The following is a 16,226-nucleotide window of genomic DNA, read 5'->3' as shown; positions in this document are numbered from 1 at the left end:
ACATTGGTAGTTTTGTGTCTTTCAAGTAATTTTTTTGGTTAATTTCAGTTATCAAATATATTGGCATAAAATTTTCATCCTATCCTCTTATTATCCTTTTAATGTCTATAGGATGTGTAGTGATGCCTCTTCTTCCATTGTTACTATAATTTCCCTCAGTCTGTTGTACTGGAAAGTGAAAGTCACACAGTCATGTCTTACTCTGCGATCCCATGGACTGTAACCTGCCCAGCTCCTCTGTTCATGGAATTCTGCAAGCAAGGGAGTATTGGAATGGGTTGCCATTTCCTTCTGCAGAGGATTTTCCTGACCCAGGGATAGAAGCCAGGTCTAGCTGGAGGTGTTTCGATTTTGTTGCTCTTTTCAAAGAAATAGCTCTTTCAATCTTCTTGATTTAATCATCTCAATCTGTATGGTAATATTGTAGAGCATATGTGGAATTTTTGGCTAGAAGAACAAGTTTTGATTTCAGAATCCTCTAGTTCATTACTGTAGAGGACTAATCTTTAATGTTTCTTGGCTTTCATGTAAAATATTAGTACTTTTATAATGGAATAGGGGTTGTGGGCCTATAATAAAATAATGTACTGTTTAAGCACTGTAAAGTTGTAAAACATCATGTAAATATTTATTGCTCTTTGGTTATTTTAAGTACTTCAGTGTTCTTGCAATCTCCCACTTTTTCAGCCATTCTCCTAATTTTATATTTTTTCCTGAATATTTTGTTACTAATCTCTTTTTTTAAGTTACAGTTTCACCAACTATGAACAAAACATAGGAACATTTAAAAAAAATTACAGGATGGAAGTCAATCATTTTACATATCTGCTTGTTAGAGTGGAACATATATAATCTGCAGAGAAAACACTGTCACTGTCCCTAAGTAGGTGAGGGTTCTCTTAGATATAATAGTTCTGTTCACACACATACATATTTCTAACACATTTTACAGAACTATTGTTGATCTGATGTCTGATAGGTTTCAGTCTAAGGTATGGGGAAGAAGAGCAAAGTGTTTTGAATGAAATATAAGCAAGTTCCTGTTTTATATATAGAATTAACAAAGTTTAGCTAAAGCTAATGAATGACTCTGGTTTAATAAATTCCCTGAATTGCCTCAGTATGGTTGCAGTTCATCCTGTTTTTAGCTATTTGGCTATCAATTACCTATCAATATGCAATATGTTTTACATATGCATAACATGAACAGAGATCATTTTAATGTCATTAGTAGTATATGTTTGAATTGTTTTTGCTCATGGGATATTAGTAGACTTATACTATCTATTCCCATTTTCCTGGTTTTCCCTGCATCACTCATTTTCTTTTCTTTTTTTTTAAAAAAATTTTTATTTTTACTTTATTTTACTTTACAATACTGTATTGGTTTTGCCATACATTGACATGAATCCACCACAGGTGTACATGAGTTCCCAAACATGAACCCGCCTCCCACCTCCCACCCCATATCATCTCTCTGGATCATCCCCGTGCACCAGCCCCAAGCATCCTGTATCCTGCATCAAACATAGACTGGCGATTCGTTTCTTACATGATAGTATACATGTTTCAATGCCATTCTCCCAAATCATCCCACCCTCTCCCTCTCCGTCACAGTCCAAAAGTCTGCTCTACACATCTGTGTCTCTTTTGCTGTCTCGCATACAGGGTCATCATTACCATCTTTCTAAATTCCATATGTATGTGTTAGTATACTGTATTGGAGTTTTTCTTTCTGGCTTACCTCACTCTTTATAATCAGCTCCAGTTTCATCCACCTCATCAGAACTGATTCAAATGTATTCTTTTTAATGGCTGAGTTAATACTCCATTGTGTATATGTACCACAGCTTTTTTATCCATTCATCTGCTGATGGACATCTAGCTTGTTTCCATGTCCTGGCTATTATAAACAGTGCTGTGATGAACACTGGGGTACATGTGTCTCTTTCAATTCTGGTTTCCTCGGTGTGTATGCCCACCAGTGGGATTGCTGGGTCGTAAGGCAATTCTATTTGCAATTTTTTAAGGGATCTCCACACTGTTCTCCATAGTGGCTGTACTAGTTTGCATTCCTACCAACAGTGCAAGAAGGTTTCCTTTTCTCCACACCCTCTCCAGCATTTGTTGCTTGCACACTTTTGGATCGCAGCCATTCTGACTGGTGTGAAGTAGTACCTCATTGTGGTCTTGATTTGCATTTCTCTAATAATGAGTGCATCACTCATTTTCATAACGAGTAGTTTGGATCAAGGGTATAGTCTGTGTAAAGGAGAAAGTAGGGAAGAAACTGGAACTTTTATAACTATTATTTCATTTGAGTCATACAGTCTGTACAAGATAAGTGACATTACTGCAGTTGTCAGTTGAGGAAACTAAGTAATAAGCTTCCTCAGTGTAAACATTCTTCATAGCCTTAAAGTAGAGTCACAACCTTAAGAATTTGCCTGATCTTAAATTCAGTATTTCACTTAACAACAAATTGGCTAATTATCAAGCATGTTACTTCTGGTGTTGAACTGCTGAAAAATTTAGATAGGAGCTGATTTAAACCCTTCCTATCACAGTGTTTTGATGATCTGTTTCTGAATGAGCATGAACCAGTGGCATTTTAGTAATAAAAAAATAGAGTGTTTGGACCACTGCTCACATTGGTGCCTTTGGATGATTAAAATCATGATACCATTTACTTTCCCTCCAGAATGACCAAAATAACATAGTAGGCCGTCTGAATTGTATTTCACATTGTGGAGATACTTTCTGTGAGTTTTATTGCCTCCATATGAGCAATTTGGTAATATTTACAGAGAGTTAATTGAATTTTTCAGTGATTTGTGTGAAGGTAAATGATAAATGTAAGATTACATTTTATATGCCCGGTTACCTTTATGAATATATTATTTAGATTTGTTTTTCATGATTATTATCTATTTCACGAATTTGCTTAATTTAAGAAATAGTACACTTCTGCATTCATTGAAATAGTTAACTGAACGCATCCTATCTGAACATCAGAATCTTCTCCATTTGTATTTTTGCGAAATGAGAAATGTAAATTTTGGAGTCAACTAGTCTAGGAGGCAGTGAGGGATACAGATTTCAGAGTTCTGTGGACTCACTAGACACAATGAGCGACCCTATTTATGGATACCAAAATATTGTAGAAGGAAGTATGGAAGAAATGTGAAGGCAGCTTAAACCCATAATCACAGACATAGTCCAAAGGACATGCCATTATCACCATGGGATAATGGGTATTTAGGCCTGAATGATTTGGGAGTAAATGAACCTGAGTTCTACATTAGGCAGTCCTCTCACAAAAGTTAGCTTTTTATGCACTGATTAAGGGAGCATGTATGCATTAAAGAGTTGAAAAAAACTAGGGATACAAAGTGTACTGTATGAAAGACTTTGGTTGATACATAAGTAAGAACAGGAAGTTGAGTCATACCCTTTAGAAATGGGACATTTTAGGTCCCCAAAGCATTTTTTCTAGCTGTTACTTATTAAATTTAAGACTATACTTCAGTAAAAGATAATTTTAGAATATATATGTAATAAAAAATAAATTTAAAAGAATGTCCTTGAGTAAACTATCTTGTTGAAGAGATTGGCCATAAATAAAGATTACTATTTATCTATGGAATTGTTGTTCAGTCGCTAAGTCATGTCCAACTCTTTGTGACCCCGGGGACGGTAGCCTGCCAGGCTCCTCTGTCTGTGGGATTTTACAGGCAAGAATACTGAAATAGGTTGCCATTTCCTACTCCAGGGATCTTTCTGACCCAGGGACTGAACCTGTGTCTCCCGCATTTCCTGAATCGGCAGGTGGATTCTTTACACCAGTGCTACCTGTGAAGCCCCAGAGAATGTTATTATATCATTATAATATGGGAAGCAAGACCAAAGACTGTTGTCATATCATTATCACTGAAGCTTATTATATTTTTCTTTAGTGAGATTTTTCTTTTTTGTGTTGTATTTAGTTCACTGGTGTTTGCAGCTGAATGTGATTTAGGACTCTTTCCGTCTTACCATTTGGATAATAACAAATGAGTACCATATATGTCTTTTCCATGGTGGAAGAATAGTTCTGGAAAACTTGAAGAGCAGTTCAATTCAATTTCTTTACTGCATCTCTTAGTTCAATGCATAGTCTAAGTTCTGATTTAGAGCTCAGTAGACCATATGATGAGACTGATGATGTATTAATAGAAAGTGCTGGGGCCATTGGCTGGAAGTAAGAGATTGCTTGGGTATGTGGAGTAATGGGGGAAATGAGAAAGAGTGAGCTGCCCTCCTGAATGCTTATTAATACTGCAGTGACAGTGTTGTCATGAATTGCTGTTGCTGATATGGAAGTGCACTTGGGCATGCTGATCATGGCAAGAGTTTGGAAACCATGAATCTAACCCTGTGCCAGCTGTGTTCCACAGGCATTATGAACAAATGAATATGTTTAAGTTGTTTTTATAATTCTGTAGAATCACTATTCACTGTCCTCAATAAATATTTCTCCTGTTTACGTTGGTACTCTAAAGCAGCTATAGTAGGTGATGTCTGGCTTAGTGAAACTTACAGAGGTATAATCCAGCAGTAAACTTGGCAAGAATTACATTTTACTAACAAGCAAACAAAAAAATTAAGTAAAACATTTTCCTTTTTTAAAAAGTTAAAAAAGCTATATTGACAATTAAACTGGACTAATTGCTTAGTATTAAAATCTGAAAGGACATGACATGTATTGTATAGGAAAACTTGCATTTCATTTTTAAGGTTTCAGTCTTCATTTCAAATGGTATGTTTCAATTTATGTGTTTGTATGTGTTTGTTTGTATGTCTTTTTTTTTTAATGCAGTAGACATTTTGCTACTTTGAGATTTTTCAGTGATAACATATTGAATGTTTTCTGTCTTAAGTCACAATGATGGGAGTATAAACTGTTTTTCTAACTCTTTAGGAACTCATTGGTAGACATAAAAGCACCTTGTTACAACAAGCTACTAAGTGCTATATGCTAGGGACTAACTCCTATGGGAAAACAATGAAACAAGAAACTAGGCTATGGTGAAGTTCAGGAGAGCTTCACAAGAGAGAGATGTATTAGCCTGAAGGGTAATTGGGATCTTATTGGAGGCTGTGTTTTGGGCAGAAGTAGCATCATGTACAAATTGAGGAACAGGTAACAGAACAGAACATGTAACTGTTGGAACAGCTTGTATGTTCAGATATACTTTGGGATGTAAGGTAAGGCACTAGAAGAGAATAAGATTGAAAGGATTTGTTGGAGCCAGTGTATAAAGAGCCTTGTGTAACCTTAAGAAACTTAGAATTTATTTTATATGCAGAGGATATTTAATATGGAAGCTATGTGTTATATTTGAGTAAGTTCATTAGCAGCAATATGAAAGATCTGCTTGGAGGAACAGATCAGTAATAAAATCATTAAGGGTACTTATCTTTTATGTGAAGGAATTTAGATATCTCATAGGAAGATAAGTGAATCCACTTAGATACTTCTTGACTTCAGGTCAAGTAATATATTGCTTTCTCATTTCTTTTTCCGAGAATGGCTAGTTTTGTTTTGTTTTTTAATTACTATTATCAACTGAATACTGTATTAATTTCTTTCCTACTTATAAGTGGGTCTGAGTCCTTTTTGATCATAAATTTCAATGGTTCAGTTTCTGAATGATAAACCTCATGTTCCCCTTCTTTGTTTCAGTATTAGTGTTATTTCTTAATACTTCTGTTTCTTCAATATTGATTCCATTAACATTTCTAACAGAGTTGTTTTTTTATTGAAAATTCAGCTTCCTTTATCAAGTAAAATATTACTGAACCTAACGTAAGCTGAAAACTGAAAATTTTGCAGCATATGTGTAAGGGACTGTATATTGGTGAAATTGAAGGAGGTGTTATTGGAGTACAGTTTGAACCATACTATATAACTTAGAGATGAATCTTGATTTATTGAGTATTTGAAAGTGTAATGCTTCTATAGTCAACAAATAATATTAATAGATTACTTTAATAAGATAATTTCTATTTTTATATTTGTCCATGATTCTTTGATACTCATACCTTCATTGTGTTTTAATCTGTGAAAGCCATACTTGACCTTAGTTACTGTCACATTTTCTTTAACTGATACTTTCCTATTTTTTATCATTACCTTGTAGGCAATTGCATTGCCTCCTATTGCAAAGTGGCCTTATCAGAATGGCTTCACCCTAAATACTTGGTTTCGTATGGATCCATTAAATAACATTAATGTTGATAAGGATAAACCTTATCTTTATTGGTAAGTTATATATTTAATTTTAGTACTTTTGTCTTAAGCATTTCAATTTTTAAAAATAAGTAACATAGTGTCAAGACAACATAGTACGAAAAATAAGTAAATAAAAATGTTAAACCTATAAAGATACAGTTATGTTGGTTTATTTTATTCATTTTTTGCTGTTGATTCTAGGCTATCTGCCCTATTTTTTTCCCCTTAATTCCATTTTAAGAATCAAGTGTTACAGACCTTCTGTTTCGACTCTGCACATATCAGTTGTATGTTCTGAGTGAAGATACTGATCAAGAAGAGAAAATGAAAAACAAACTACTATCAGATTTCTTTCACTTTGCCTTTTGACTTACATGATTCTGTGAGCATAATTAAGATATGCTTTGAAATACTGATTTTGATAACTATGTGCTGCTGCTGCTACTGCTGCTGCTAAGTCACTTCAGTCGTGTCCAACTCTGTGCGACTCCATAGATGGCAGCCCACCAGACTCCCCTGTCCCTGGGATTCTCCAGACAAGAACAGTGGAGTGGGTTACCATGTCCTTCTCCAATGCATGAAAGTGAAAAGTGAAAGTGAAGCTACTCAGTCATGTCCGACTTTTAGCTACCCTATAGACAACAGCCCACCAGGCTCTGCTGTCCACGGGATATTCTAGGCAAGAATACTGGAGTGGGGTGCCATTTCCTTCTCCGGATAACTGTGTGAGAAGTTATAATTAGATAAGATTGATTATTTAGTAGATAACTAACAGAATGGATGGATCATCCCAACAGTGGGTTCACCTGTAAGACTCAGAACTTGGTCATTTTAGATCACCAATAATGCCAAGTTACAAGAACATTAAACTTTCATTTATTACCTTACTATGTATTAGCCATCATAGGTGCTTACTTGTATTACATCATTTAATACTTACAGTGCTCTGAAATAGGATTGCCTGAGTTTAAGTCCTGCCTTTACCACTCACTATTTTTATCTTATACTTTGGTGTCTTCAGCTGTAAAATGAGGATAATAATAGTACCTATCATGTAGGATTTAATGGTAGCATAATATTTTATGTGCTTTTTATATATGACTAGTTCAGAAATGTGAGTGTTGAAAAATGTGAGCTATTGATAGGTTCTAGACTCTACTACAGAAAGATTACTTATGGATAGTATGTATGGATAGTCTGAGAGAGAGTTTTAACGGACATCTGAACTTCCAAACATAAATGAGGTTGAACTTCCAAAAGAACATTTGGGAAGATCATACTTTTATTGCAGTAATACTATCATTTGTCAGAACATTTACAGGTTTTTATGTGTGATTGAATTCACAGCTGGAGGAGTATTTCTCTGGAAGAAAATAATTCTATTTCTTAGTCACATTTTTTTTTCTTTTTTTCTGTTTTCGACAGTACATGTACTTCTTTGCTTGATTTTGCTTGATTACCTACCTTTTTTTCCAAACTTGGCTCTCACTTTTTTTGTAAATTTGTAAACTGTTTTCAGAGATATAGTAGAATTAAAGAGGAAGTTGTTTTTGGAAACATTAACTGTGTATATGATTTCTGTATATGCTAATCCAGGTGATCATTGAAAGTTTATGAAATCTACTTGGTAGCCTTTTATTGACCATTAATTTGTTTTTATGTATTTGTGTTACTTTATGTATTTGTGAAATTGAAATGTTAAAAGATTCTATAGTCTTCTGTTTTCCCAACTTAAATTTCTTCTTTTAGTTCTAAAGTTTTCCTGTTTTAGTCTTTATTGGTACCTGTAATACCCTTTCTACTCTGTAGGTATACAAGTTTTATTTTTATAATTGTGTTTTTATTATTTATATAATAGTAATCTTCAGGTATATTGTTCTTTGTAGCAGAGGATATTATACTACTTTCAGTTTTCTTTGCAGTTTTCGTACTAGCAAAGGAGTTGGTTACTCTGCTCATTTTGTTGGCAATTGTTTGATCGTTACATCACTGAAGTCCAAAGGAAAAGGTTTTCAGCACTGTGTGAAATATGATTTTCAACCACGCAAGGTATGTATAACTAAATCATCTATTGAGAGTAATGCAATTCACTATTCCCACAGGCTTCTCTGTCCATCACCGACTCCCAGAGCCTGCTCAAACTCCTGTCCATTGAGTTAGTGATGCCAACCAAACATCTCATCCTCTGTCGTCCCCTGATCTTCCTGCCTTCAGTCTTGCCCAGCATCAGGATCTTTTCCAGTGAGTTCACATCAGGTGGCCAGTGTATTGGAGCCTGAGCTTCATCATCAGTCCTTCCAGTGAATATTCAGGACTGACTTCCTTTAGGATAGACTGGTTGGAGTCTCCTTGCAGTCCAAGTGACACTCAAGAGTCTTCTCCAACACCATAGTTCAAAAGCATCAATTCTTGGACGCTCAGCTTTCTTTATAGTCCAATTCTCAATCCGTACATAACTACTGGAAAAACAATAGCTTTGACTAGACAGACCTTTGTTGGCAAAGTAATGTGTCTGCTTTTTAATATGCTGTCTAGTTTGGTCATAACTTTTCTTCCAAGGAGCAAGTATCTTTTAATTTCATAGCTGCAATCACCATCTGCAGTAATTTGGAGCCCAAAAAAATAAAATACTGTTTCCATTGTTTCCCCATCTATTTGCCATGAAGGATGGGACCAGATGCCGTGATGTTAGTTTTCTGAATGTTGAGTTTTAAGCTAACTTTTTCACTTTCCTCTTTCACTAAAGAGCAAGAGGCTCTTTAGTTCTTCTCTTTCTGCCATAAGTGTGGTGTCATCTGCATATCTGAGGTGATTGATCTTTCTCTTGGCAATCTTGATTCCAACTTGTGCTTCATCCAGTCCAGCATTTCTCATGATGTACTTTGCATACAAGTTAAATAAGCAGGGTGACGATATACAGCCTTGACATACTCCTTTCCTGATTTGGAACCAGTCGGTTGTTCCATGTCTAGTTCTTAATGTTGCTTCTTCACCTGCATGCAGATTTCTCAGGAGGCAAGTCAGGTGGTCTGGTAGTTCCATCTCTCTAAGAATTATCCACAATTTTTTTATGATCCACATAGTCAGAGGCTTTGACATAGTCAATAAAGCAGAAGTAGATGTTTTTCTGGAACTCTCTTGCTTTTTCTATGAGCCAATGGATGTTGGCAATTTGATCTCTGGTTCCTCTGCCTTTTCTAAATCCAGCTTGAACATCTGGAAGTTCACGGTTCACGTACTGTTGAAGCCTGGTTGGAGGATTTTGAGCATCACTTTGCTAGCCTGTGAGATGAGTGCAATTGTGTGGTAGTTTGAGCATTCTTTGGCATTGGAATGAAAACTGACCTTTTCCAAATTGACCTGACATTTTTTGTAACTGAGGAAGAATGTCATTTTGTGTTACTTTATTTTGTGAATTTTTTAGTGCACTATTTTATTTTGTAAATCAAAAGGAGGAAAATTAATTTTTGTTCAAAGTATTTCAGGTACCTTGAAATAAATAATATTTTAGTGGTTGAGAATTATTATTATGGCTTTATAAATATCATGCAAAATAATAAATAATTTTGTATCAAATAATTGAATAATGTTTTTAAGTAATCTGCAGAACAAAGTTTGTGTTTTATATTTTTATGTTTGGAAGAGAAATGAATCTAAATCCCTCCTTACTGGTGAAAGCATAATTGTTCAAACATCTGTAAATCATGTATTTTTCTGTTGTTTAGAAATAATGTTTACATATTATCTGTAATATGCTATTATCTGAAGCAGGCTTTTATCTGAATTAGACTAAGGATTAGATTCACAAATTGTTAGAGAACTTAAACCATCTCATGTCACAATGCTTTTTGTTGACACTAGTAACTATAAAATTAGAGCTCAGTATAAACTTATTCCTTGATTCTTAATTTATAGTCATACACTGTTAAGTTAGAAAATATAATTACTCCTAGATTTAATAATTCTACATTGTGAAATTGAAATTATCTCAATCTTACTATAGCTATTAAAATGGTGTTCCTTTGACAGATTTTGCCTGACTATGCAATCCAAAGTAGAATCCTACTTTATTCTTTCTCAGTTTACAATGTCCTTTTCCACACACAGTCATCATCATGGTTTTATAATTCTGTATTTGTTTACTTGACTAATGTATGGGTCCTTCCACTGCTCCCTAAATTCCAGGGAATCTTGAATAAATAAATCTTGACCTATGATCTGAAACTGTCAGTGTGCCTGACACACTGCAAATATTATTAAATGAATGACAACAAATATAATTGTGTTTCCACAATTTTTGGATCTTGGTATAGTGAAAGGAATATCAGTCTAGGGCTCCAAAGGTTCTCGCTCTATTTCCGTCACACATTTATTCTCTATAAATCATTTCTTTCATCTGTAAAATGAGAAATGAGAGAGGGAATTTGAAGTATTCATAGTGGATTATCATTATTATTCCTTCAAGTAATTTTTTGTAGTGTGAGATAAATGTTATGATTGCCTTTAATCAATAATAACCAAACATTGCATATTGATTTCCTAATTTTTTTTTTCATTTAAGTGGTACATGATCAGCATTGTCCACATTTACAATCGTTGGAGAAACAGTGAAATTCGGTGTTATGTTAATGGACAGCTGGTATCCTATGGTGATATGGCTTGGCATGTTAACACAAATGATGTAAGTTTTTATTTATCTGTATTTTAATGTATTTGAGTGTTTGATATATCACTGCTTATAGCATGAATTGAATAATATAACTGTTTGGTAGAAACTAGCTTTATTTTGAAGTTTTTTTCTATTAAGTGAATTTTGCCTTAATTTAGAATAATTAAATTGCTAAAAGACACAACTAGTGATACAAAAAAAGAAAATTGGTTGGGCAGATTATTAAGTTTTAGGTCAAAATTTAAATGCAATATTCTGTTCTTTTCAGAATCTTAAGCATTAAAAGATGTGTCTTATACTTTATTTTGATGTGAAAGGAGTACCTTAAATAGAATAAATATGTATAGTATGTTAATATTGTTTATTAGATAAATGATGGTAAATACTGTGGAGAAAGGTTAAGTGGGAACAAATACAGAAAGTGTAGGTATAGGTGTATGGAAGGGAGAAGCCAGATCATCCAGAGATGGCCTCAGTGATGAGACTAGAGAAAGCCATGTGGGTATTTGCAAGAAATATCCCATTCAGTGGAATCATGAATGCAAAGGCTTTGGGCAGAAGTAAAAAGTTCATCTTGGTTTTTATATTTCTTAAAAAAAATTTTTTTTTCTTTAAAGACTCAACAAAACAAAAAAAGAAGAATCCGTGACCAAAGCAAGTTGTAGATTGCAAAGTTTGAAAATATTTACTATCTGTTCCTTTATAGGAATAGTTTGCTTGTTCTGTCCTAGAAACTTATAGTTGGGTCATAGTCAATACATATTTATGAGAATAGTTTTTTCCAGAATTAGAAGATTCAGTGAAATTCTGCTTCATATTTGCCCTACAGAGGGGACTGTCTTTTTATTATAGAGTGATCTTGTTGACTGCCATTGACTCTATGTCATATTTTAAAAAAGAAAGGAAACAAAGACTGATTTTTAATTATTTGCAATAATATTCCAAGAAATGGAGAGGCCTGGAGAATAACACACACACACATGCACACATACATTATGTTGTCAGTTCTTTTAATTAACGATTAGGTATTCTATGAGGAGTTTCTCCTTTGGACCTCATTCACAATTTTTTAGTTATTTTATTGAGGCATCAAAGGGATGCCATATATATAATGTCTTGCTTGTAGAATAACCTGTGAGGCTGGGTAGTGAATAGTGACTACTTTCGCTGGTGTGGATAGATGGGGCCACATGTTAGGTGAGATGTAAGAATTAGAGATGGGAAGGATCTTGTTAAATGTGGTTTTTTAGGTGCTAAACTCCCTAGATGGAGAGCATTGTATAATACCATCTGCTTTTGTCAGCAGATTTTGGTAATTATTGTTTATTTGATTCTGCATTATACCAATTCATCTAAGAGAAGGAAGTGATTTTTCTTTGTCTTTAACTTAGGGTAGAGAAATAGAGAAATATATCCATAATGGAGAAATTAAGTAGAATTAAAAAATTTTGGTTCAGTGTGTTTATGGTTAAATTTGAGAGTCATTCTTTTGATTCAGGTAACCAGCTATGGACAATTACAAATCAGTATAGTTTAAAAAGTAAGTTATACTTTGGTAAATAAATAGTTTTTAGCTCTTTTGCTTTTAACTGTAGAATTTGGAAAGTTGGTCAAGTGATTATAGGATAATCATTGTTTGTTTGCTTGCCCATAAGTATGAAACATTTGACTGATGAACTTTCCCCAAAAAATCTTTAGTTTTTATTATTTAAATAATCCAGAGTCTTAATTGTTGGTTTCTCCTGTTATTATTATTATGCTTTATGGTATTACTGACAATGAAGGCAGATATCCTTAAATATTTTGTCATTGCAAAATAAAACATTGGATTTTTTTATGACTTTTTAAAAATAGAGCTATGACAAGTGCTTTCTCGGATCTTCAGAAACTGCTGATGCAAATAGGGTATTCTGTGGTCAACTTGGTGCCGTGTATGTGTTCAGTGAAGCCCTCAATCCTGCACAGATATTTGCAATTCATCAGTTAGGACCTGGATATAAGGTAGGAAGATCATCTTATTATAAATTCTGTGGAAAGTTATAGGTGTGAAATGTGAAATACTATATACAATATAGTATATAATGATAGGTTTTCTTAAATGCTGTTTAAGTCATCTCAGTATTTTGGAACTGAGTCATTATTTTGTTTGATTTTGTTTCAAAGATGTTGTTTTCTCTTTTTAACTATTTCCCCCTTCCCTTCCTGAACATTTTTTTATTCTTTAGAATGTTTTCTAATGATGAAGCCATAGCTTTTGTTGACATAATTCTTAAATAACTTTTGTAAAACCATATTGCTTAACATATTTGAAATCTCAAATTATAAAGTATATGAATTATATTATGAACAAATGAAATGTTAGAGATAACCCAAATAGAATAGTTAATGATTTTGAAGGAAAATGATGTAAAATATTACATGTAGCTGAAACTTTTGAGTGTTAGCTTCTATTTTTTTGTTTGTTGTTTGCTGTTGCACGGAAGTGGGCAGAGTAGTGCATATTGTAATTTTGCAAGACTAATTATTTAGTGTGATTTACCATATTTTCTTTTTTTTTGAGTTTAAAAACAATAATTAAAAACAAAGATTAAAAACAAAGATTTATTTAAGCAAGATATTACATTCACATATATGAATTCATTCTTAATGGGCAGTACACTTGGCTGGGGAAATATATGAGTTTTGTGTAAGTCACATTTGGAATTGTGATATCCCAAACTGTATGGAGTTGAGAGAGAATACTACAGTATAATTCAAAGCATTTATAATTCTGGTGATCTTTCATGGAAGAATTGTTTTTCCTTTTTAAAACTTAGTGTTTAAATAATCATTTTGAAGATTGTGCTATGGGAAAGGGAGTACTAAACATTAAGAATAGTTTTCCTTTTGCCTTTGCATTTTTGCATTAATATTTCTGTTTAAAATTTTATGTTCTATATTGGACATGTAAGTGACAGTTTGAATTTACCCTTATGAAAAGATATTTCTGTTCCCAGTGATTTTAATAACCATAATAATACTGAATGACAATAGTGCTGTCTTTTCTATGTCAAGGTGACAGTACTTGCTGCCATCTTTTGTCCATTTTATTTGTTTTGCTATCCATAGAAATGAATTTGTGCTTGTTATAGCCACTTTTTCTTTCATGAGTAGTCTTGTTGGGTTTGAGTCCTAGTTATGCCGTGTGTTGAATTTGCATGGAAATGTTTCTATAATTCAAATTTTTGAGTTAATATGCAACTTGCCTTCCTTTCATACTTCTTTTCCTTATTCCATATAAATATTTGAAGTTGGTTTCTTCAGGCACTAACAGAATGATATTAAGTCAGGTGACAAACCAGTGAAATATAAATAAAGTAAAAAATAAAATACAGCTATCAAAGCCATAAATCCAGTGTGATTGCTATAGTGAAACTTCAGAATTAGTGGGAGCTTATTAGCAGCAAAGGAAAAAGAAAAGATTAAACATCAGCAGGTATTAATTCTCTCTTTCAGAAAGGAGCAAATATTGTTCTGAACTACTTTACAAACTTAGCAGTTTGTCATATGGCTCTTTCTTATCACATTATTTTATACCAATGGTGAAAATAAGTAGTAACTCTTTGTCACTTTGTTCTATATGCAAGTAATCATGTGATAAAGAATATATTCCTTGAACCTTAACATAACAATAGAGTATATGTCATCATCTGCATCAGAGTCAGAACCTTTAAAAGAGAATGCTTCTCAGGATATCCCTGGTGGTCCAATGGTTAAGACCTTATGCTTCCACTTGCAGGTGGCACAGGTTCAATCCCTGGTTGGGAAATTAAGATCCCACGTGCTGTGCGGCATGCCCCTCCCCCCAAAAAAATTTTTTTCCAGAATTAAAGTAATACATTAAGAAAAAGAGAAAGAAAATGCCTTTTGGGCATTTCATGAAAAAAAAAATTAAGTTTTGAAAGTTCCCAGTCGCCAGGCTTACCCTGTGTGTTTCCTTATTGTTAATGGAGGTTGACTCTTAAGTTCATGGGTGTGTGTACTTCCTCAACTTGTGAATTTAAAAAGTACAGTACCATCAGGGCAGGCACCTGCAAAAATTTTGACATTGAAACTTTATTTCTGGAAATTTAGAAAATTAAGAAAGGGTACAGAGGATGCAAATGAAGATCAGATTGTGTTATGACAGGGGACAAAGCTGAGGTGGCTCACACATTATAGTCTCAGTTTCCTTGGTAAGTAGGAGGCAAAGTCACTTCCTGTGAGAGAAGGGGTAATGGGTTGCAGTGGAAATTTTAAGATATGTCAGTCAGTCAGTTCAGTCACTCAGTTGTGTCCGACTCTTTGTGACCACATGGACTGCAGCATGCCGGGCTTCCCTGTCCATCACCAACTGCCGGAGCTTGCTCAAACTTATGTCCGTCAAGTCAGTAATGACATCTAACCATCTTATCCTCTGTTATCCCCTTCTCCTCCTGCCTTCGGTCTTTCCCAGCATCAGAGTCTCTTCTAAGGAGTCAGTTCTTCACATCAGGTGGCCAGAGTATTAGAGTTTCATCTTCAGCTTCAGAATATTCAGGACTGATTTCCTTTAGGACTGACTGATTTGATCTCCTGGCTGACCAAGGGACACTCAAGAGTCTTCTCTATCTAGCACCACAGTTCAAAAACATCAATTCTTTGGTGCTCAGCCTTCTTTATGGTCCAATTCTCACATCCATACATGATGACTGGAGAAACCATAGCTTTGTCTAGACCGATCTTTGTCAGCAAAGTAATGTCTCTGCTTTTTAATATGCTGTCTAGGTTGGTCATAGCTTTTCTTTCAAGGAGCAAGCGTCTTTTGATTTCATAGCTGCAGTCACCATCTGCTGTGATTTTGGAGCCCAAGAATATAAAGCCAGTCGTTGTTTCCCCATCTATTTGCCATCAAGTGATGGGACCAGATGCCATGGTCTTAATTTTCTAAATGTTGAGTTTTAAGCCCGCTTTTTCACCATTTTACTTTTCTTTTTTCCTTTTCCTTTTGCTTCTCTTCTTTGCTCAGCTATTGGTAAGGCCTCCTCAGACAAAAATTTTTCCTTTCTTTTTCTTGCAGATGATTTTGATCACTGTCTCCTGTACAATGGCACGAACCTCTGTCCATAGTTCTTCAGGCACTCTTTCAGATCAAATCCCTTGAATCTGTTTGTCACTTCCACTGTATAATCGTAAGGGATTTGATTTAGGTCATAACTTGTATGGTCTAGTGGTTTTCTCTACTTTCTTCAATTTAAGTCTGCAGTGTGCAGTAAGGAGTTCATG

The 16,226-nt window shown here is 34.3% G+C and overlaps 1 protein-coding gene across 7 annotated transcripts in view; it reads left to right on the top strand.

Moving 5' to 3' along the window:
- Positions 1-16,226, top strand: part of NBEA (neurobeachin) — a 672,618-nt gene that overhangs the window by 99,665 nt on the left and 556,727 nt on the right. For all 7 annotated transcript variants that reach the window (XM_040267082.1, XM_040267084.1, XM_040267081.1 and 4 more), the window contains exons 5-8: positions 6,183-6,304; positions 8,197-8,323; positions 10,836-10,955; positions 12,798-12,944. In XM_040267082.1, the coding sequence (XP_040123016.1) occupies positions 6,183-6,304; positions 8,197-8,323; positions 10,836-10,955; positions 12,798-12,944 (516 nt within the window). The remainder of the gene's footprint in view (positions 1-6,182; positions 6,305-8,196; positions 8,324-10,835; positions 10,956-12,797; positions 12,945-16,226) is intronic.

Source organism: Oryx dammah, unplaced genomic scaffold (genome assembly GCF_014754425.2).
Source record: "Oryx dammah isolate SB20612 unplaced genomic scaffold, SCBI_Odam_1.1 HiC_scaffold_24, whole genome shotgun sequence".
Lineage (NCBI taxonomy): Eukaryota > Metazoa > Chordata > Mammalia > Artiodactyla > Bovidae > Oryx > Oryx dammah.
The sequence above is the reverse complement of the archived record's forward strand: the minus strand, read 5'-3'. Positions and strand labels throughout refer to the sequence as shown.